The sequence below is a fragment of the Saccopteryx bilineata genome, chromosome 2 (assembly GCF_036850765.1).
Source record: "Saccopteryx bilineata isolate mSacBil1 chromosome 2, mSacBil1_pri_phased_curated, whole genome shotgun sequence".
Lineage (NCBI taxonomy): Eukaryota > Metazoa > Chordata > Mammalia > Chiroptera > Emballonuridae > Saccopteryx > Saccopteryx bilineata.
The window spans coordinates 132,873,189-132,896,244 of record NC_089491.1 but is presented as its reverse complement, the minus strand read 5'-3'; the positions used below and the strand labels follow the sequence as shown (position 1 = coordinate 132,896,244).

General features: G+C 41.2%; 1 protein-coding gene across 1 annotated transcript in view; it reads left to right on the top strand.

The window, feature by feature from the left end:
* The first annotated feature begins 11,308 nt into the window (after nucleotides 1-11,308).
* The window catches only part of TMPRSS12 (transmembrane serine protease 12), a 50,436-nt gene continuing 38,688 nt past the window's right edge, over nucleotides 11,309-23,056 (top strand). Inside the window, exons 1-3 of the mRNA XM_066254386.1 lie at nucleotides 11,309-11,569; nucleotides 11,642-11,753; nucleotides 12,207-12,402. Coding sequence (XP_066110483.1) covers nucleotides 11,309-11,569; nucleotides 11,642-11,753; nucleotides 12,207-12,402 — 569 coding nt within the window. The remainder of the gene's footprint in view (nucleotides 11,570-11,641; nucleotides 11,754-12,206; nucleotides 12,403-23,056) is intronic.

The following is a 23,056-nucleotide window of genomic DNA, read 5'->3' as shown; positions in this document are numbered from 1 at the left end:
GCTGAGAGAGCCATGAATGCCACATATTTTAAAATGTAATTCTGTGAGAGCCATACAACGACCTGTGTATGTTATGCATTATCCAATAAAAATGTGGTGGTGTCCCAAAGGACAGCTGTGATTGGCTCCAGCCACCCTCAACCATGAACATGAGCAGTAGGAAATGATTGGACTGTAATACATGATAATGTTTTATATTTTTAATGTTATTATTATTTTTTATTAAAGATTTGTCTGCGAGCCAGATGCAACCATCAAAAGAGCCACATCTAGCTCGCGAGCCATAGGTTCCCGACCCCTGCCTTAGAGCAAGAGCTAAGTCACAATCTTTTTATGACTTAATATTGAAAGGAACAGGCTATCAACTGTCATTTTTTCTATTTGCTGGAAGTGTGGAACTAAATCCAGCTAATGGTAAAGGAGGGGGGACTAAACAAGTGTGTGAATACAGTAAATGCAGCCCTGGCTGGTTGACTCAGTGGCAGAACGTTGGCCTGGGGTGTGGATATTCTGGGTTCAATTCCTGGTTAGGGCACATAGGAGAAGTTCCCATCTGCTTCTCCACCCCTCTCCCTCTCACTGCTCTCTGTCTCTCTCTTCTCTTGCAGCCATGGCTCAGTTGGAGCAAGTTGGCCCTGGGCACTGAGGATGGCTTCATGGCCTTGCCTCAGGTGCTAGAAACAGCTCAGTTGTTGAGCAATGGAGCAATGCCCCAGATGAGCAGACCACTGACCCCTAGTGGGCTAATCAGCTGGATCCTGGTCAGGGCATATGCGGGAGTCTGTCTCTGCCTCCCTTCCTCCCACTGAATTAAAAAAAAAGAGAGTTGGGAGAAACCTTTCATTGCATGGTCACCTCTGAGGAGCGAGGAGTTCTAGCCCCACAGCTGGCTTCCCAGCCCAGGACACCGATGCTGGGAATAGGACTCCCCATAATATTCGGCTGTGAAAAACAGCAGGAATTGCACCTAAGAAAGACAAAGTGCTGCTAGGGACCAAAGGGCTGCTCTGAAAGGACCCACACACAGCTCACTCACTCACAAACTCACTTGCTCTAAGTTCCAGCAGAAGCAGCAGCTCCAAAAGCACCAGGAACATAAGGGGAGGACCTAAATTAACTAATTTCAGGGTGAGGGCTGGAGGGACAGGGAATGGGACAACTCTCAACTCTTTTTAGGGACAGAGGTATTCACAGGTGCCACTGTCCCTTTGTTAAACTTTTCTCCCATTCAACTGGCCTGGTGCAGGCAGGCACCAAATCTGTGTTCTCCACTAACCTAACTACCACCATTCACCCCACCCCGGTGACACCTTGAGAACTTACCCACCCAGCTTGCTCACTGGGCCCAAGCCTCTTATAGCAGCTCCGCTACAAGAGGAACTACCTTGGCTCACACTGCAGATTTTTTCAAAGTCTTTCTTTTTTTGTTTTTTGTTTTGTTTTTGTTTTTTCTTTTCTGAAGCCGGAAACGGGGAGAGACAGTCAGACAGACTCCCGCATGCGCCCTACTGGGATCCACCCGGCACGCCCACCAGGGGCGACGCTCTGCCCACCAGGGGGCGATGCTCTGCCCCTCCGGGGCGTCGCTCTGGCGCGACCAGAGCCACTCCAGCGCCTGGGGCAGAGGCCAAGGAGCCATCCCCAGCGCCCGGGCCATCTTTGCTCCAATGGAGCCTTGGCTGTGGGAGGGGAAGAGAGAGACAGAGAGGAAGGAGGGGAGGGGGGTGGAGAAGCAAATAGGTGCCTCTCCTATGTGCCCTGGCCGGGAATCAAACCCGGGTCCCCCGCATGCCAGGCCGACGCTCTACCGCTGAGCCAACCGGCCAGGGCCTTAAAGTCTTTCAAAGGTCCACAAACTGAAACAAGCAACAGCCAGCTTGGTGTGCCTTGTAATTCTTGCTAAGCAGTCCCAGTCCTGCACAAACAGTGATCAGTCTCAACCTGCATTGTAATTCTCATCAGGTGGCCCTGAGCCTGGCATAAGTGACAGACTTTCTTGGCCTGGAACATAGGTAGCACAAGCAGCAACCAATCACAGATCACTTTGTAGCTCCTACCAAGCAGCTACAAGTCCAAAATAAATGGTGGCTGACCCTGGCCTGCATTGGAGCCATTACCAAGAGGCTCCAGAACCAACACACTCAGTGGCTGGCTTCAGATTATATCAGAACAGAACCCAACCAGCTCCACAACCAACACACCTGAAGGGGTAACTTGGCTGGCACCAGAACCCAACTCCCACTCTGTGAGGTAAGCACTTGCACAAGAGCTCATCTGCCGTAGTCACAGCCATCCCTCACAGCCATTCAGCCTGAGGGTTAACCCCACTCATTCATGCCAACAGCAGTAGAGGCCCAACTATAGCAGGAGGGCACACACAACCCACACAGGGAACTACTGGCTCAAGTGACCAGGGAGAATGTGCCACTGATCAACATAGGACATCTTCTACATAGGCCACTCTGTCAAGATCAGGAGATGTAACATCTATCTAATACACAAAAACAAACACAGGGAGTTGGTAAAACGAGAAGACAAAGAAACATGTCCCAAATGAAATAGGACAAAATTCCAGAATAAGAACTAAATGAAATGGAGGCAAGCAACCTACTAGATATGCAATTCAAAACCTCGGTGATAACCTAGGGGAAGAATAGATGAACTCAGTGAGAACTTTAACAAATAAATTTTTAAAAAAGCCAAAAGCAAACACATAAAACAGAACAAGTTATTAAAGAATACAACTGAAATGAAGAATACAGTAGAGTGAATCAACAGCAGATTAGATCAGCAATCTGTAAGACAAGGTAGCCAAAAACACCTAATCAAAACAGCAAAATGAAATAGAATTTTAAAGAATGAGAATAGTTTAAGGGACCTCTGGGATACCAAAAATACCAATATTCACATCATAGGGGTTACCAGAAGGAGAAAAGAGAGAAAAAAGAATTGTAAACCTATTTGAAGAAATAATACCTTCCCTAATCTGGCAAAGGAAAAAGACAATTCCAAGAAGTGCAGAGTCCCAACAAGATGAACCAAAAGGGGCCCATATCAAGATACATCATAATTAAAAGGGAAATGTTAAAGAAAAAGAGAAAATCATAAAAATAGCTAGAGGAAAGCAGTTAGATGCCTATGAGGGAGCTCCCATAAGACGGTCAGCTGATTTCTCAAGAGAAACGTTGCAGGCCGGAAGAAAACACAGTAAAATATTCTCAGTGATGAAAGGCAGAAACCTGCAACCAAGATTACTCTACCCAGCAAGATGTCATTTAGAATCTAGGGAGAGACAAGGTTTCCTGGACAAGAAAACACCAAAGAAATTCATCACCACTCAACCAGTATTGTAAGAAATGTTAAAGGGACTTTGTTAAATGGGAAAGAAAAGACAAAAAATATGAATAAGCTATATAGGCAAGAAGAAAATTCTCACTGACAAAGGCAAAGACTTAGTAAAAGCAGTGGATCAATCAAATATAAAGTTAATACAAAGGTTAAAAGACAAAAGTATGAATATCATGTGTAATTATAACAATAAATTAAGGGATACTCACACACACAAAGTAAATAATGTTGACAAAAACATAAACCTAAGTAAAAACTGTAGTAATTCTAAAATGTGAAAAAGCAGAAGTGACATCTGACACCACAGAAATACAAAGAATAAGGAAATACTATACAATTACATGCCAATAAGTTGGACAACCTGGAAGAAATGAACAAACTCCTAAAACATACTATATTCTTAGACTAACTCAAGAAGAAGCAGAAAATCTGAACAGACTGATAACTACTAACAAAAATCAGTAATTAAAAAAACTCCCAAGAGAAAAAAAAATACTGGGCAAGTAGCTTCATAGATGAATTTTACCAAAAATTCAAAGAATTAGTACTTATTCTTTTTAAACTATTCCAAAAATTTAAGAGGAGAGAAGGCTCCCAAGTTTATTTTATGAGGCCAACATTACTCTGATACTGAAACCAGACAAAGACACTCTGAAAAATATGCAATTATAGGTCAATATCCCTCATAAACACAGATGTAAAAATCTGCAACAAAATATTAGCAAAATAAATTCAGCAATATGTTAAAACATCATACACCATGCTCAAGTGAGATTTATTCCTGGGATGCAAGGCTGGTTTAGTATCTGCAAATAATTAACGTGATATACCCCAGAAACAAAATGAAGGATAAAAATATTATGATCCTAACAATAGATGCAGATAAAGCATTTGACAAAATCCAACAACCATTTATGATAAAATTCTCAGCAAAGTATGGATAGAAGGTACGCACCTCAACATAACAAAGGCCATGTATAAAAAACCCACAGCTAACATCATACTTAATGATGAAAAGCTGAGCTTTTTATTTAAGATCAGGAACAAGGCCCTGGCCAGTTTGCTCAGTGGTAGAGCATCAGCCTGGCATGTAGATGTCCTGGGTTCGATTCCTGCTCAGAGCACTCAGGAGAAGTAACTATCTACTTTTCCACCCCTTCTCCCTCCCCCCTATACCCTCCTGCACCCATGTCTCGATTGGTTTGAGTGCATTGGCCCTGGGTGCTGAGGATGACTCTGTGGAGCCTCTGCCTCAGGTGCTAGAAAAAGCTTAATTGCAAGCATGGCCCCAGGTGGGCAGAACATTAGCTCCAGATGGGGGTTTGCAGGTGGATCCCGGTCACAGTGTATGCGGGAGTCTGTCTATCTCCCCTCCTCTTATTAAAAAAGAAGAGAAAAGAAAAGAAAGACCAGGAACAAGACAAGGATGTCCACTTTCACTGCTTCTATTAAACATAGTGTTATTAGTCCAATCCACAGCAATGAGACAAGAAAAAGAAATAAAACACATCCAAATTGGAAAAGAAAACTGTCATTATTTGCAGATAACATAATATTATATGTAAAGAACCCTAAACAATTCCACCTGTGCCTGACCTGTGGTGGCACAGTGGATGGAGCAGCGATCTGGAATGGTGAGGTCGCCAGTTCAGGGCCCTGGGCTTGCCTGGTCAAGGCACATAGGAGAAACACCTACTCTCATTTCTCTCTCCCCCTTCTCTCTAAAAATCAATACATTAAAAAAAATTCCACCTAAAAACTACTAGAACTGATAAATTCAGTAAAATAGTAGGATACAAAATTAATATACAGAAATTGGTTGCATTTTAACACACTAATAATTAATTTTCAGAAAGAGAAATTAAGAAAACTATCCCATTTACAATTGCATCATAAAGAATAAAATACCTAGAAATAAATTTAACCAAGGAGGTAAGACCTGTACTCAGAAAAGTATAAGATACTGAGGAAAGCAACTGAAGAAGATACAAATAAGTGGAAATATACACCATGCTCAAAGACAGGAAGAATTAACATCATTAAAATGTCCACACTACCTAAGCAATCTGTAAGTTCAGTGCAATCCCTATCAAAATACCAATGGCATTTTATACATAACTAGAAGAAACAAGTCTAAAATTTATATGGAACCACAAAAGAACTGAATAGCAGAAGCAATATTGAGAAAGAACAACAAAGTTGGAAGTATCATGCTACCTGATATCAAACTATACAAGGCTATTGTAATCAAAGCAGCATGGTACTGGCATAAGACACATAGGTTAATACAGCAGAACAGAGAGCCCAGAAATAAATCCACACACGAGGTAAAAATATACAATGAAGTAAAGATAATCTTTTAAACTAATGGTGTTGGGCAAACTGGACAGATACCTGCAAAAAATGAAGAAGAAGGAGAAGGAGAAGAAGAAGAGGAGGAAGAAGAAAGAAAACTAGACCACTTTCCTACACCACATACAAAAATAAATGGATTAACCCTTTGAGTAGTGAGTTTTTTTCATGCTTGCTGACCCCAGGGAGTTAGTTTTTTTCAAAAATGAAATTAGTTCCAGTTACAGTTTTATTAACTTAAAACATGTTTGTTTGATAACCAATTTATGAAAACAAGAAGAACATACATTTCCCTTTTTTTAATGTTGCCTTACACATTTTTAAAATAAAAACTTTTTGTTACAACCATACTCTGGATGGTCAGGAGGCACGAGGATGTACACGAATGTTTATACTACTCAAAGGGTTAAAGACTTAAATGTAAGACCTGAACCCATAAAACTACTAGAAGAAAACCAGGCAGAAAATTCTGTGACCTCACTCTTAGCAGTATCTTTTTGGATATGTCTGCTCAGGCAAGGGAAATAAAAGAAAAAAGTAAACGTTTAAATGGGACTACATCAAACTAAAAAAGTTTTTTTGTTCTTAGAGAAAGACAGGAAGTGGGGGGAGGAGAGAGATAAGCATCAACTCCTAGTTGCTTCACTTTAGATTGTTTATTGATTGCTTCTTTTATGTGCCTTGAGTAGGGGGCTTGAGCCGAGCCAGTAACCCCTTGCTCAAGCCAACAACCTTTGGGCTCAAGCTAGCGACATTGGGATCATGTTGATGATCTCCCACTCAAGCCAGCGACCCTGCACTCAAGCTGGGAAGCCTGAACTCTAGCTGATGACCTCAGAGTTTCAAACTGGAGCCTTCAGCATTCAGGGCCAATGCTCAGTTCACTGCATCACTACCAGTCAGGCGAAACTAAAAAGTTTTTGCACAGGGAAGGACTGTCAACAAAATGAAAAGACAACCTACTGAATGGAAGAAGATATTTGCCAATGAGTCATTCAATAAGGGGTTAATATCCAAAATATATAAGGAACTCATACAACTAAAAAAAAAAACTAATTTGTTTTTCAAAAGAGGGGATTAGCTTGGCCTGCAGTGGTGCAGTGGATAGAGAACTGACCTGGAATGCTGAGGTCACCGGTTCGACACCCTGGGCTTGCCTGGTCAAGGCACATACAGCAACCAATGTTCAGCTAGAGTGAAGCAACTACTTCTCATTCCCTCCCCCATCTGTAAAATAAATAAATAAAATCTTAAAAAAAGTGGGGGGGAGAGGCCTTGGCCAGGTGGGCTCAGTGAATAGAGCATCGTCCCAGCATGCCAGAGTTGTGGGTTCAATCTTCAATCAGGGCACATATGAGAAGCAACCAATAAGTACACAACTAAATTAAACAACTAAGTGGAACACCAAATTGATGCTTCTCCCTTCCTCTCTCTCAAATCAATAGAAAAAAAAATTTTTTTTAATGGACAGAGGACCAATGGTCAACATCACTAATCATTAGGGAAATACAAATTAAAACCATAATGAGATATCATGTCACATGTGAGATATCATGTCACACCTGGCTATCATCAATAAAGCAATACGTGCTTGTGAGGAGGTGGAGAAAAGAGAACCCTCCTGCACTGCTGGTGGGAATGCAGACTGGTGCAGCTACTGTGGAAAATAGTATGAAGATTCCTCAAAAAATTTAAAATATAACTAGCATATGACCCAGAAATTCCAGTTCTGAGTTTGAAGAAATCTTAATTCAAAAAATATATGTACCTCTTTGCAGCATTATTTACAATAAGCCAAGATATAGAAGCAACCGATGTCCATCCATATATGAGTAGATAAAGAAGACTAACTTATTTGTAGAATCTAAAAAACAAAATAAATGAACAAAAAAACAACCCAGAAACAAACTCATAGATACAGAGAACAATTGATTTCCAGTTGGAAGTAGGTCTGTGGGAATTGGTAAAAAACTGTGAAAGGGGCTAAGAAGTACAAATTGCCAGTTATAAAAATAGTCATGGGAATGTAAAATACAGCATAGGGCCGTGACGGCGAACCTATGACACGCGTGTCAGCACTGACACACATAGCCATTTTTGATGACACGTGGCTGCATGCGGCTGCATACCAGAGAAGTATGGGGCCACATGCCGAGAAGGACGTTTCATCCTCGGTTCCTGCATGGCCAGGTGCAGTAGCCGAGGATAAAACATTTGCTGTAGTGTAGACACTCTGTGCCGGAGGTCTGTAGGCCAAAACAACAGAACTCTGGCACAAAGCTTCTAGTTCTGGGACTTCCAGTTAGGCTGTTAGGGGATCTTTGACCTCACTTCCCGGCCAGCAGAGCAGGGAGCAGTGGAATGCCGCAGGGGGCCAATCTCTGGGGGCCCTGTGATCGCCATTACCAGCAACCACATAACCACAGCAACCATCATCCAATCTACTGTTCTGGGGTGTCGTGGATTTCTAATTGACCATCGTTACTGAGATAAGCGAGGGGGAGGCTAGGAGAGGCGAGGGCCTGTGCTATAGGTGCCGTTTACCGCCATTAGAAATAGCGGCAACCACCTTAATTTACATAAGATGCAACTTGCAGAATTTCAAGACAGCATCTGGGCTCAGGTGTTTGTCGACTTGAGGTCAAAGCTTGAGAATCTGGAAAGGTGCTGCTTGGAGAATCAAGAGGAATGCCACTACGAACAGGAAATTTGGAGTGCCTGGAACCGTTTACCAGACACTTTTAGCACCCTGAAAAATATAGCAATAGCTTTACTCACAATTTTTCCCTCTATGTACTTTTGTGAGACCTTATTCTCAGCGTTAAATAATATCAAAACCAACAAAAGAAACAGATTGACAGATGAAGTTAGTAGTAGTGCTTGCTTGGGTTTGAAGTGTACAAAATACCAACCTTCAAGTGAAGATTTAGCCAATGAAATTCAGCAACAAAAAAGTCACTAATAGGCAGGTTAAAGAATTCCCCCTCCCCCTCACTTATCTTAGTTCATGGCACCCACAAAAGTTAAATAATATCAAGACCAACAAAAGAAACTGATTGACAGATAAACAAAGAAGTCACTAAGCAGGTAAGTTAAATAATTAGTTTTTGGCTTATTAAATATATATTACAATTATACATTTTTGTTATTTAAACTATAAATATTACAAAATTATGGTTTTTTTCTCAAAGTGACAGACCACCTGAGTTATGCTCGGTTTTTTGGCGAATTTTGACACACCAAGCTCAAAAGATTGCCCATCACTGGCATAAGGAATATAATAATATAATAACTGTATATGTTGTCAGATGGATACTAGACATAGTGGGTGATGACTTCATAAGGTATATAAATGTCTAATCATTATGTTGTACACTGGAAATTAATATATTGTATCTCAACTGAAATAAAAATATAATAATAAAATTATACAGGCACTCATTGCATTATTATTACTTTGACAATTTTATGTGTCAACTTGACCTGGCTAAGGGATGTCCAGATAACTGGTAAAATAATATTTCTGGGTGTGTCTGTGAGTTCATTTCTGGAAGAGATTAGCATTTGAATTAGTAGAGTGAGTAAAAAAGGTATATCCTCAACAATGTTGGGCAGGTATCATCCAATCCAATCAATCAGGGTTCAAATAAAAAAAAAATGGTGAAGAGGCAAATTCTTCCTTTCTTCTTGAGACATCCACCCCTCCTATCCTTTGACATCAGACCTCCTGGTTCTCAGGTCTTTGCACTGGGACTTAATTATACCACTGGTTTTCCTAGTTCTTCATCTTGCAGATGGCATGTCGTGGGACTTTCCAGGTTCCACAATTGAATGAGCCAATAAATGTCCTCACATATGTCTCTATATATCCTACTGATGCTATTTCTTTGGAGACACATGCAGGGATACACATTATTGATCTTAAAAATAAGTGTTATTTTACAGCAAAAGTGGATTTATTGAGAAATAGCAGAGAATTGCAATTCAAGATATGTGAGCTATGACAAAACCATAGTGATTTCTGGAGAACAAAGGAGAAGAAAGGGGAAGGTGGAAGAAGCTGTTATAAATACAGTCCATTGGAGAAAACTGGGAGTCCAAAGTCTAGTGACTTTTCATTGGCTGGGTTGTGACAATCTCTCATTGGTTGGACCACTGCTGAATAAGGAGAAAATCTTCCTCCTGCCGAGATAGTCGAGTTGAAAACATCTTCCTGTTGGCCATACAAGGTGTATCTCTTCCTGTCTGGGCAACCAATGGTGAGTGGTAGAGTGTGAGTTCCCCCTAAAGGCCACCAGACTCCAGTTTTGGTTGAGGTCTCCTTTATTAATTTTCACAATTTCAAACCTTTGCTTATACTGTGCATTAGACTAGCCTGTCTTCGCTACATCTTTCTCTTCTTGACCTTCCCCCACAATCTAGGCCCAACTAACACCCCCCTCCTGCAGGGAGCCTCCTCAGACTGCCACACCAATCCCTTGTGTCTGAATTGGTGCCAGGTTTGGGTGTCATAGATTACTTATTTCTTTGTTCCCGAAATGAATTAGACCTTATTTCTCTGCTAACCAAGTTATAAAGTTCTCTGGGTCAGATGGACAGGTCTTAATATATCTCCCATGACATGATTCTTATTTCCCTGTACCGCATATAGTGTGAGGTTAATACTATAATTACTGTTTCAATTAATCCATTAACTGGAGCTATTTATCTCCACATTTTTAGAATATCAAGGGGGCATCTCAGGGGTTCCGAAAAGGGCAAGGAATAATGCATCTTTCAGGGTAGGGATCGAAGTGGGGGCTGTGACTTTCAGTCCTCAACTTTGCAGGCCCTTAAATTTTATATGCTCACCCTGAAATAAGCTAAAGACAAACTACTAAAAAACAATGAGATCAATCTGTACCACAGAAATCGGGTTCCTCCAATGGCTGTCCCGTCTGGAATCCCAACCTCCACACTTGCTTTGCCTTCTGCTTTACCTCTCCCTTCCCCAGCGTGACGCCTTCGTTTAAAAGCCCCTTTGGTCCACAGCCATATCACCCTGAAACATCTGGCCTGGTAGGAGCCCTTCTGGAAGCCTTCCTGGCCTTGCGAGTCTGCGCGGGTAGCACCCGGGACCCAGCACCTCCCCTCCCACCCCCGTAGTCCTACTGTACTGTACCTGCGTTTGGCTCTGGTCCCAGGAAAGTCTAATTAACGAAACCGAACCGCAGAACCTGGCTGAGAGCAGGTCACTCCGTATACAACCGTCCAGTAAGTGCACATCAACCAGAACACCTGCGGGAGGCCAGGCTCAGCGGGACAAGTCTGCCAGCCTCCCGGGCCTCCCTCCCGGACTCTCCCCGGGCCTTTCCCGCGGCCTCTTCTCCCTGGCACTACCTCGACTATTTCGCGGCACACTCCTCCCCGCTGGCCTCCTGGCCCGCCCCACCACGCCGCAGCCCCGCAGCATCCCGGCCCCGCCCCACCACGCCGCAGCCCCGCAGCATCCCGGCCCCGCCCCACCACGCCGCAGCTCCGCAGCAGCCCGGCCCGCCCCACCACGCTGCAGCACGAGCCCTCAGGCGACGGGAAGGCCGCTGCCATCTTGCCGAGCGAGGCGTCCGCCATGGGGCCCAGGCTCCTGAGCGCCGCGCTGCTGTTCGTGGGCAGCTCTCTCTTGTTTGGGGAACATTACTCGCTGTCGGGACGGGGCAGCCGCGGCCTGGCTCCGGAGCCGGCCGAGGGTCCCGGGGGGCGTGCGGCCCCGCGCGGGAGGCTCCTGCGGCCGAAGGGGCGCACGGCCGGGAAAAAGGGAAGGTCGGACACAGAGGGCAGTATCTGTTCAGTCCTCTCACCGGACAGTCTCCCTTGCCTTTCCCCCGTTCCGGTAGTGTTTGATTTGGGGCCCCTTCTTTTCCGTCATCCCAACTGCCTTTAACTGAAAATGTGCATCCCTAAGCAACCCAACGACGACTACAGCAGTGGCCGAAACAGTAAAAATACCATACGTTTGCGTAGGGCAGCTATATATGCGCCTCAAAACGCTGGGGCTTGTAATCCTCATTCTACAGGTTAATAATTCATTGGAATTCAGGGTTGAATTGGGGCTATTAGATGACCTTTTTATACTCCAGTTGAGAAAAATTAACCCAACAAAGGTAAATGGCAAGTATTAGAACTTGCAGCTCTTGGTCCACCAGTCCCAGGATCTTGAATCGTTTCACACAGGGAAGAACGTAACTCCTGGCCCGAGAAACATCTCACGTAAATACTTTTGGAGAACAGAGTTTTAAAATTAATGAATTGTGTTGATTTAGTGTCTTTCCATTTGTAAATAAATAATCAATTAAGCCATGTTTACCTTAACTCTACTTTTTTTCTCCCTCAAAATATGGGCATGCCTTAAGTGTCCAGTTTGATCATTTTTTAATAGGAATTTAAAAGATTACATTAACGTGTTAAGATAAGGAAGTAATACATGTTACTAGATGTTCAGTCTAAGCAATTATCTTTTTTATTTTTAGATTGTGGAAGAGCACCACTTGGGGATATGTTGAAAGGGTCTCGGATAACAGGGGGCACAGATGCTCACGCTGGCGCATGGCCGTGGATAGTGAGCCTGAAGATTCAGTCCGGAAGAATTCTCATTCATGTATGTGGGGGAAGCTTAGTGGAAAACAGATGGGTCCTCACAGCTGCCCACTGCACTAACTACACTAGGTATGTATTTAGAACACAACTCCTATTTTACTCGCTTAGAAAGTATTTTAAAATGGTGGAGGAATGTTTGACTTCAGTCATGTTCAGTTAAGCTGTATATTTGCAAGGGCCCATGATGTCTTATCCAGACTACATTGAATATCTTTTGAAATGAATCCTTTAAGTCAGATGTCCACAAACGTTTTCTGTAAAGACATTTCCTGTAAGTATTTTAGGTTTTGCACAACTATTCAACTCTGCCACTGTAGAACCAAAGTGGTCATAGACAATACATAATTAAATGAGTATGCTGTGATCCAGTAACATTTTATTTATAAACTGAAATTTATACAAAATACTATTTTGTTATTTTGCTTTTTTTCCCCTAACTACTTACAAGTGCAAAATAGGAGACAGGCCAGATTTGGCTTGTGGATTGAAGTTTGTTAGATCTTCCTTTAAATAATGGAACTTTCTTTTAGCTTTTAAATTATATTGTGCCCTGGCTAGGTGGAGCATCATCCTGATAAGCAAAGGTGTGGGTTCGCTCCCTGGTCAGGGCACATGTTCCTATCTCTCTCTCTCTCGTCCTTTCTCTCTAAAATCAATAAATAAAAATTTTAAAAAAATAGTAAAATAAAATTATTATATTGTAACCATGTATTTGTCTTTCTTACATTAGATCATAAGTTATTTGAAGGTAAGGGATACATGTTTTATTTTGTATTCCTGGAACTAATATAGGACTTGACCTACTTTATAAGAAACCTAAAAAATATTTATTGAATCTATGGATGATGTCAATCTTGGAGAAATAGGATTTACCAGTTAGAATAGAACCATTTAATATGAAGCTCTAAGATAAATCTTAGAGCTGTGGTACCTGTCATATAGTCTCCCTTTAGTCTTTAATTTTTAAGAGAACAGCTGTCTTAGAGAAGCATAAAAGTCTTTAAGAGGAGCTAGCAACTTCAAAATTCAATTCAGAGTAATTGGCCTGATTAGGTAGATTTTAATATGTATACTATATATATACTTTTTAGAATTTCTTTTTTGAGAGAGGGAGAGAGGAAAAGAGAGAGATGATAAGCATGAACTCATAGTTGTATCACTCTAGTTGTGCATTTTTTTGTTCAATTTTTTAAAATTTATTAAATTTAATGCAGTGACATTGATAAATCAGGGTACATATGTTGAGAGAAAACATCTCTAGATTATTTTGACATTTGATTGTGCTGTATACCCCTCCCCCAAAGTTAAATTGTCTTCTGTCACCTTCTATCTGGTTTTCTATGTGCCCCTCCCCTCCCCCAACCCCTCTCTCCTTCTTCGCCTCCTCCCCCCTCCCCCCACCCCCCACCCCTGTTGCCATCACATTCTTGTTCATGTCTCTGAGTCTCATTTTTATGTCCCTTCTATGTATGGATTCATATAGTTCTTAGTGTTTTTTCTGATTTATTTATTTCACTCCGTATAATGTTATCAAGGTCCATCCATGTTATTGTAAATGATCCGATGTCATCATTTCTTATGGCTGAGTAGTATTTCATAGTATATATGTACCAACGCTTTTTAATCCACTTGTCCTCTGACGGACACTTGGGCTGTTTCCAGATCTTCGCTATTGTGAACAATGCTGCCACAAACATGGGGGTGCATTTCTCCTTTTGGAGCCGTTCTATGGTGTCCTCGGGGTATATTCCTAAAAGTGGGATAGCTGGGTCAAAAGGCAGTTTGATTTTCAGTTTTTTGAGGAATCTCCATACTGTTTTCCACAGTGGCTGCACCAGTCTGCATTCCCAACAGCAGTGCAGGAGGGTTCCCTTTTCTCCACATCCTCTCCAGCACTTATTCTGTGTTGTTTTGTTGATGAGCGCCATTCTGGCTGGTGTGAGGTGTTATCTCATTGTGGTTTTAATTTGCATTTCTCTAATGATTAGTGATGTTGAGCATTTTTTCATAAGCCTATTGTCCATCTGTATGTCCTCTTTGGAGAAGTGTCTATTTATCTCTTTGGCCCATTTTTGGATTGGATTGTTTGTCTTCCTGGTGTTGAGATTTAAAAGTTCTTTATAAATTTTGGTTATTAACCCCTTCTCAGACATATTGTCAAATATGTTCTCCCATTGTGTAGTTTGTCTTTTTATTCTGTTCTTGTTGTCTTTAGCTGTGCAAAAGCTTTTTAGTTTGATATAGTCCCATTTGTTTATCCTGTCTTTTGTTTCACTTGCCCGTGGAGATAAATCAGCAAATATATTGCTCCGAGAGATGTCCGAGAGCTTACTGCCTATGTTTTCTTCTAAGATGCTTATGGTTTCACGGCCTACATTTAAGTCTTTTATCCATTTTGAGTTTATTTTTGTAAGTGGTGTAAGCTGGTGATCTAGTTTCATTTTTTTGCAGGTAGCTGTCCAATTTTCCCAACACCATTTGTTAAAGAGGCTGTCTTTACTCCATTGTATTTCCTTACCTCCTTTGTCAAATATCAGTTGTCCATAAAACTGTGGGTTTATTTCTGGGTTCTCTGTTCTGTTCCATTGATCTATATGCCTGTTCTTATGCCAGTACCAGGCTGTTTTGAGTACAATGGCCTTGTAGTATAACTTGATATCAGGAAGTGTGATACCTCCCACTTTATTCTTCTTTTTTAAGATTGCTGAGGCTATTCGTGTTCTTTTTTGGTTCCATATAAATTTTTGGAATATGTGGTCTATATCTTTGAAGTATGTCATTGGTATTTTAATTGGTATTGCATTGAATTTATAGATTGCTTTGGGTAATATAGACATTTTAATGATGTTTATTCTTTCTAACCATGAGCACGGTATATGCTTCGACTTGTTTGTATCTTCCTTGATTTCTTTTATCAATGCTTTGTAATTTTCCGAGTACAAGTCTTTAGTCTCCTTGGGTAAGTTTACTCCTAGGTACTTTATTTTTTTGGTTGCAATGGTGAAGGGGATTGTTTCCTTAATTTCTCTTTCTGACTGTTCATTGTTGGTGTATAAAAATGCCTCTGATTTCTGAGTATTGATTTTATATCCTGCCACTTTGCTGAATTCATTTATGAGGTCCAGTAGCTTTTTGACTGAGACTTTAGGGTTTTCTATATACAATATCATATCATCTGCAAATAATGATAGTTTTACTTCTTCTTTTCCACCTTGAATGCCGTTTATTTCTTCTTCTTGTCTGATTGCTGTGGGTAGGACTTCCAGGACTATGTTAAATAAGAGTGGTGAAAGGGGGCACCGTGCCTTGTTCCTGATCTTAAGGGTCTTGCTTTTAATTTTTGTCCATTGAGTATGATGTTGGCTGTGGGTTTGTCATAGATGGCTTTTATCATGTTGAGGTATGTTCCCTGTATTCTCACTTTGCTGAGAGTTTTGATCATGAATGGGTGCTGGATTTTATCAAATGCTTTTTCTGCATCTATTGAAATTATCATACGGTTTTTCTCCTTCTTTTTGTTTATGTGATGAATCACATTGATTGATTTACGAATATTGTACCATCCTTGCCTCCCCAGAATAAATCCCACTTGATCATGGTGTATGATTTTTTCCATATATTGTTGGATCCAGTTTGCTAATATTTTGTTGAGGATTTTAGCATCTATATTTATCAGAGATATTGGCCTATAATTTTCTTTCTTTGTGTTGTCTTTGCCTGGTTTTGGAATCAGAATTATGCTCGCCTCATAAAAGGAGCTTGGAAGTCTTCCTTCCTCTTGAATTTTTTGAAATAGTTTGAGAAGGATAGGAGTTAGTTCTTCTTTGAATATTTGGTAGAATTCACTTTTGAAGCCATCGGGCCCTGGACTTTTCTTTGTTGGTAGTTTTTTGATAACTGTTTCGATCTCATTTGGTGTAATCGGTCTGTTTAGGTTTTCTGATTCTTCCTGATTGATTTTTGGAAGATTGTATGTTTCAAGGAATTTGTCCATTTCATCTAGGTTGTCTAGTTTTTTGGCATACATTTCTTCATAGTATTTTCTTATAATAGTTTGTATTTCTGTTGTGTCAGTTGTTATTTCTCCTCTCTCATTTCTGATTTTATTTATTTGAGTCCTCTCTCTCTTTTTCTTGGTGAGTCTAGTTAAAGGTTCATCGATCTTGTTTAACTTTTCAAAGAACCAGCTCCTAGTTTCATTGATCCTCTGTATTGTTTCTTTAGCCTCTATGTCATTTATTTCTGCTCTGACCTTTATTATTTCCTTCTTTCTACATTTGGGCTTTACTTGCTGTTCTTTTTCTAATTCTTTTAGATGCAGGGTTAAGTTCTTTATTTGAGCTTTTTCTAGCTTCTGAAAATGTGCCTGTAGTGCTATGAACTTCCCTTTCAGTACTGCTTTCACTGTGTCCCATAAATTTTGAGTTGTTGTATGCTCATTGTCATTCATTTCTAGGATTTTTTAAATTTCTTCTTTGATCTCATTCTTAATCCATTCATTATTTAACAACCTGCTATTTAGTTTCCATGTGTTTGAGAATTTTTGAGCTTTTCTGTTGTGGTTCATTTCTAGTTTCATGCCATTGTGATCGGAGAAAGTGCTTGATATGATTTCAGTCTTCTTAAATTTGTTGAGAGCACTTTTGTGCACTAACATGTGGTCTATCCTAGAGAATGGACCATGAGCACTTGAAAAGAATGTATATTCTGCTGCTTTAGGGTGAAAGGTTCTGAAGATATCTATTAAGTCGAGTTGATCTAGTGTTTCCAATAAGTCTGCTGTTTCTTTGTTAATTTTCTTTCTTGAGGATCTATCTAGTGATGTTAGTGGGGTATTGAAATCCCCTACTATTATAGTATTGCTGTTGATCTCGCCCTTTAACTCCATCAAAGTCTGCTTTATATATTTGGGTGCTCTTATATTAGGTGCATAGATATTTATAATAGTTATAACTTCCTGTTAGATTACTCCCTTTATCATTATGTAGTGGCCTTCTTTATCTCTTACTATATTCTTTGTTTTGAAGTCCAATTTGTCTGATATAAGTATTGCTACCCCAGCTTTTTTTTCATTTCCATTTGCATGAAATGTTTTTTTCCATCCTTTTACCTTCAATCTATGTGTATCTTTTGTTCTAAGGTGTGTCTCTTGTAGACAGCATATGTATAGGTCCTGTTTTCTTATCCATGCAGCTACCCTATGTCTTTTGATTGGATCATTTAATCCATTTACATTTAAGGTTATTATTGATATGTAGTTGTTTATTGCCATTTTCTTCTTTAAAGGTGTATTCCTTTTTTGCTATATTCTTTTCCCACTTTGATCTGTTTACAACAGGCCCCTTAACATTTCCCGCAGCATTGGTTTGGTTGTAATGAATTCCTTGAGTTGTTTTTTGTCTGGGAAGCTTTTTATTTCTCCTTCGATTTTAAACAATAGCCTTGCTGGATAAAGTAGTCTTGGTTGTAGGTTCTTATTCTGCATTGCTTTGAATATTTCTTGCCATTCCCTTCTGGCCTCAAGTGTTTCTGTTGAGAAGTCGGATGTCATCCTTATGGGGGCTCCTTTGTAGGTGATAACTTTTTTTTCTCTTGCAACTTTTAATATTTTCTCTTTATCGCTTAGCTTTGGTATTTTAATTACGATGTGTCTTGGTGTAGGTTTCTTTGGGTTTCTCTTTAATGGAGTCCTCTGTGCTTCTTGGACTTGTGAGAGTTTCTCTTACATTAAGTTAGGGAAGTTTTCAGCTATGATATGATTGAACAAAGTCTCTATCCCTTGTTCTTGTTCTTGTTCTTTTTCTTCTTCTTCAGGAACCCCTATGATGCGGATGTTATTTCTCTTCATGTTGTCACAGAACTCTCTAAGAGTTTCCTCTGACTTTTTGAGTCTCTTTTCTCTTTTCTTCTCTGCTTTCATGCCTTCATTCCAGTTGTCCTCCAACTCGCTGATTCGATCCTCAGTTCTATCTATCCTGTTTTTAATTCCTTCCATTGTGGTCTTTATTTCTGATATTGTATTTGTCATCTCTGACTGATTCTTTTTTATACTTGCTATTTCTTTATTTAGGTGTTCATAATGACCATCCATTGTTGTTCTAAGATCCCTAAGCATCCTTACAATCATTATTTTGAACTCCGCATGTGGAAGTTTGATTATTTCCATATCACTCAGTTCATCTCCTGAAGGTTTTTCTTGTGGTTTCATTTGGATTGCACTCCTTTGTCTTCTCATTGTCTGTGTGGGTGTTTTGTTTGTAGAGTTGGTTGAGTCTAGGCTTGGTGTTGTCTGCCTCCAGTTTTCAGTTGTGTTATTTCTAGGTCTTCTTGGGTTGGTATCCGCTGTTATCTGTAATCCACTTTCGGATTTGGGCAGCTTTGAAGTCTTGATTTGTTTGTTTTCTAAACAGGTGATAGTCTTGTTTACTGATCTCAGCAGGGGGCTTCCTTGAAACTGTATCCAGGAATGCCATGGGTGTAACCTGAGACTCTGAAGTCCTCTTTAGCCAGCTAATCTCACTGGGGCCAGGGTGTTTTCTCAGCTTCAGTAGGGGGAGGTGTATCTCAGATCTCCATGGAGACCTGAGTTACTGCCCCTCCTCCCTACTTCTTGTTTTAAGCTGTGTCTTGTTGCGCTGATTGGAGCTGGATAGATGTCCGGAGATCTGTGATCCGGAAGCAATTCAGCTCTGTTTTGTGAAAGGTTCGGTCCCTCCCCCAGCTATGGCCGCCTCCAGCATGGATGAGTCAGCTTTTTTAGGTCGTCTCCTTCATTCCTTAGCCCCTCACAGTCTGTCCCTCTCTCTTTCCTTTCCACTTGGGAGATAAGCTGGTCTTTTCAACACACCTTACTCCCTGGTCGCCAGGCAAGTGGCTGTGAGCAGTAGTTTCTGATCTTTTCCTTTGTGTGAGATCCCCTTTGGGCTCTCAGCCTCACCCCCTCCCCCGTTCCTGTAAGCAGGGGAGATTCAGGCACTCCCTACCAGGTTTGTTGTGGCTTCTTCTTTGCTCCTTGGTTTTTGAGAGCTGTTCTTGCAGTTCAGAGTTGGTTTTTCATGCTGATTTTTCCTAAATTGATTTGTATTCCAGTTTGGTGGTGAGAGCTGGGCATCTGTGCGTCCGCCTATTCCACTGCCATTTTTTTCTCTCTCTGAAAACAGTTTTTAATGGTCTGATTCCTCCTTTATTTCTCTGCCGAATAGTCCAAATTGTCAAATTAGGGAACTGGGCGTGTCTACCAGAGAACTACCCGAACCCCACAGGAAGACCGGGAGCCCTGTAAGTCTCAGGTGGTGCGCCTCTCCTCAGCTCTCAAGCGGGCCCCGGGCAGCTCCCCATAGAGTCCGTCTGATTCAGGATGCCTCTAGAGAGTGATGTAAAACACTGTAGGGCCGGTGTGGGTGCCAAATGTTGTAAAGTAACTAAATCCACAAATCCGCGGGTGTTTTGTAAAGGCACGTAGTCCAAATAAGTTTTTGAAAAGTTTATTAAAGGAGGAAATTTATTAAATATATCAGCTGCATATGGCTAACACAGGGCAACAGACCCAAATTGTGCCTCTAGTTGTGCATTGATTGCTTCTCCAATATGCCCTGACTGGGACTCCAGCTGAGCCAGTGACCCCTTGCTCAAGCCAGCGACGTTGGGCTCAAGCTAGCAACCTTGGGACTGTGTTGATAATCCTGTGTGCAAGCTGGTGAGCCCACGCTCAAGCCAGTGATCTTGGAGTTTTGAAACTGGCTGTACCACTACTGGTCAGGCTGTACTATACTATATTTTTAAATATAGTAATACTATACTATATTTTTAAATTTTTAAAAAATACTATATTTTTAAAACATGGATTTCAGTTCTATCAATTGGCCTTTTGAGGAACAGAGATTAGAAAAATGGGGAGAAATTAAGGTATAAACCAAGGGTACAGAAAAAGATGTAGGAAAAAGTTTCAAAGTTAGGATTCCGTTCAGTCCTTTCAGATATGGGTGTTTTACAACTGTTCTCTCACATGCTATCTTTTTTTTTTTTTTTTGTATTTTTTCTGAAGCTGGAAACGGGGAGAGACAGTCAGACAGACTCCCACATGCGCCCGACCGGGATCTACCCGGCACGCCCACCAGGGGCGATGCTCTGTCCATCAGGGGGCGATGCTCTGCCCCTCCGGGGGGTCGCTCTGCCATGACCAGAGCCACTCTAGCGCCTGGGGCAGAGGCCAAGGAGCCATCCCCAGCGTCTGGGCCATCCTTGCTCCAATGGAGCCTTGGCTGCAGGAGGGGAAGAGAGAGACAGAGAGGAAGGGGGGTGGAGAAGCAAATGGGCGCTTCTCCTATGTGCCCTGGCCGGGAATCGAACCCGGGTCCCCCACACGCCAGGCCGACGCTCTACCACTGAGCCAACCGGCCAGGGCCTCACATGCTATCTTTAAAAACTGCTCTTCTCCAGTTTTTAAATCTTAAGGCAAGGGAGGAAGAGTCTTGAAAATTCTTGGAAAAGCTCTCTTTGCCTACTAAACCCTAACATTATGCCTCTACTGATCTGTTCCTATGATAGAGTGGGAAGCACAATGAGTTTGGAGTGGGAAGAATTGAATCCTAGTCCTTCCCTGACACTTGGTGGTACAGTGGCTTTAAGTAAGGTTCCAAAACCTACTTAGATATATGTCCTTGGTCAAATTATATAGCTCTGTTATACTGTCAGAAAATCTTAGAAGTCAAAGAGCCACTTTAAATGTCTAGTTCAATCTTTTGTATATGAATCCTTCTTACAGTACTGAAGTGAAGGGTTTCTAGTCTGACAGAAAAGGCACTTCAGTGTACTGAGCCACTCATTTTTTTCATACATCATTTCCATTAACTTTACAACCACTCTGCTATAGGGAGGCCCTGAGAATTGAGCATGCATAAGTACCTTGCTCATGGTTCAATAGCTGGAAAGCAACAAAATCAGGCATCAAATCCAGATCTGTCAGAATGAAAACCCACACACATAACTGTAACTATAGTATATCATATGGATCTCTACGTGAAACCCTTCTGTGATGAACTGCTACTGTGGGAGACTCTCATTTTAATTTTGGAAAGCTTTAATTCTTAGAAGGCTTTTCCTTATGCTGAACTAAGTGTCTTGGTTTTTATTCTGCCTTCTGAAACCATATATATTAAACCTAATTCCTCTTCCAGGCATTTGAAGATAATGTTCATATTCCACTTAACAGTTTCATAGACTCAATCTCGTTGATGTTTTTACCCATTTACTCAACAAACATTTACTGGGGGAAAAATATATATATTCAATATATTATATATTATATACTAGGGACTGGGCTAGGTTCTAGGAAAGTAGGCATTACTGAGGCATAGTCTTTACTTTCTAGGAGTTTTCTTCTGTCTTAGAGGACCAAATCTGCCACCTTCTATTTCTGTTCTCCCTTATTTCCTAAACCTTGCACCATCAATTATCCCGTATTCCTTCTTATAACAACCACTTATCAAAGACCTGCTATGAGATTAGGTACTAAGGATGTTATACTTCTGTATTTAAAAGGCCCTCCCCCTAACCTTCTGATATAGCTATTTTTATCTCCACTTTACACTTGAGGAATCCAGAGATCAGAGAGATTTGGTAACTTGCCCAAGATCACATTGCCATTAAGTGCCAGCCCACTGGTTTAAATCCAGGTCTCAAACACTACACTGTTTCATTAAATCTCATTGTCTCTTTAGTCCTTTTTAATCTCTTAACTCCTTTCTTCCCTACAGCCTTCAAACATGTTTGGGTCACATCATTGTTATTTATAAACAAACCCTAGTTGTTTCTGTTCTTCCCTTCACTGTTAGACTCCTTGAAAGAGAGATTCTGTTTTGCTTCATCTGCAACGATTCATAAAATCCCAATTGCGGCCCTGGCCGGTTGGCTCAGTGGTAGAGCGCTGGCCTGGCGTGCAGGAGTCCCAGGTTCGATTCCCGGCCAGGGCACACAGGAGAAGCGCCCACCTGCTTCTCCACCCCTCCCCCTCTCCTTCCTCTCTGTCTCTCTCTTCCCCTCCCACAGCTGAGGCTCCATTGGAGCAGTTTGCCCGGGCACTGAGGATGGCTCTGAGGCCTCTGCCTCAGGTGCTAGGATGGCTCTGGTTGCAACAGAACGATGCCCCAGAAGGGCAGAGCATCGCCCCCTGGTGGGTATGCCAGGTGGATCCCGGTCGGGCGCATGCGGGAGTCTGTCTGACTGCCTCCCCGTTTCCAACTTCAGGAAAAAAATACAAACAAACAAACAAAAAAATCCCAATTACAATCTGATTTCTGTGGCCAAAACACAGTATTAAAAATCCACCTCCTTGGGTATACAACAGAATCAACAGTTCAAATGCTATAGAAATGTTTACCTGAAATCTATGCATTCTTATTGATCAATGTCATCCTGTTAAATTTAATTTTCCAAATAAAAAAAAAACACCCTACCTCCATGCCAAATGCAATGACCTTTATTCAGTCCCCATTCTGTTTGATTTCTATAACATCTGACAAAGTTTACTGCTGCTCTCGTAGCTATCTTTTTTCTCAATTTCCAAGAAAGACATCACTCTACCTTCTTTTCCTTTTTCTCCACTTCCTTGATGAGTTTTTTTTATCATTTAAATGGTAATATTTTACCTTCTATCCTCTGGCTTCATCATCTGTACTCTTTCCTAGAGCTATCTCATTGCTTGTTTCTGCCATCACCATATACT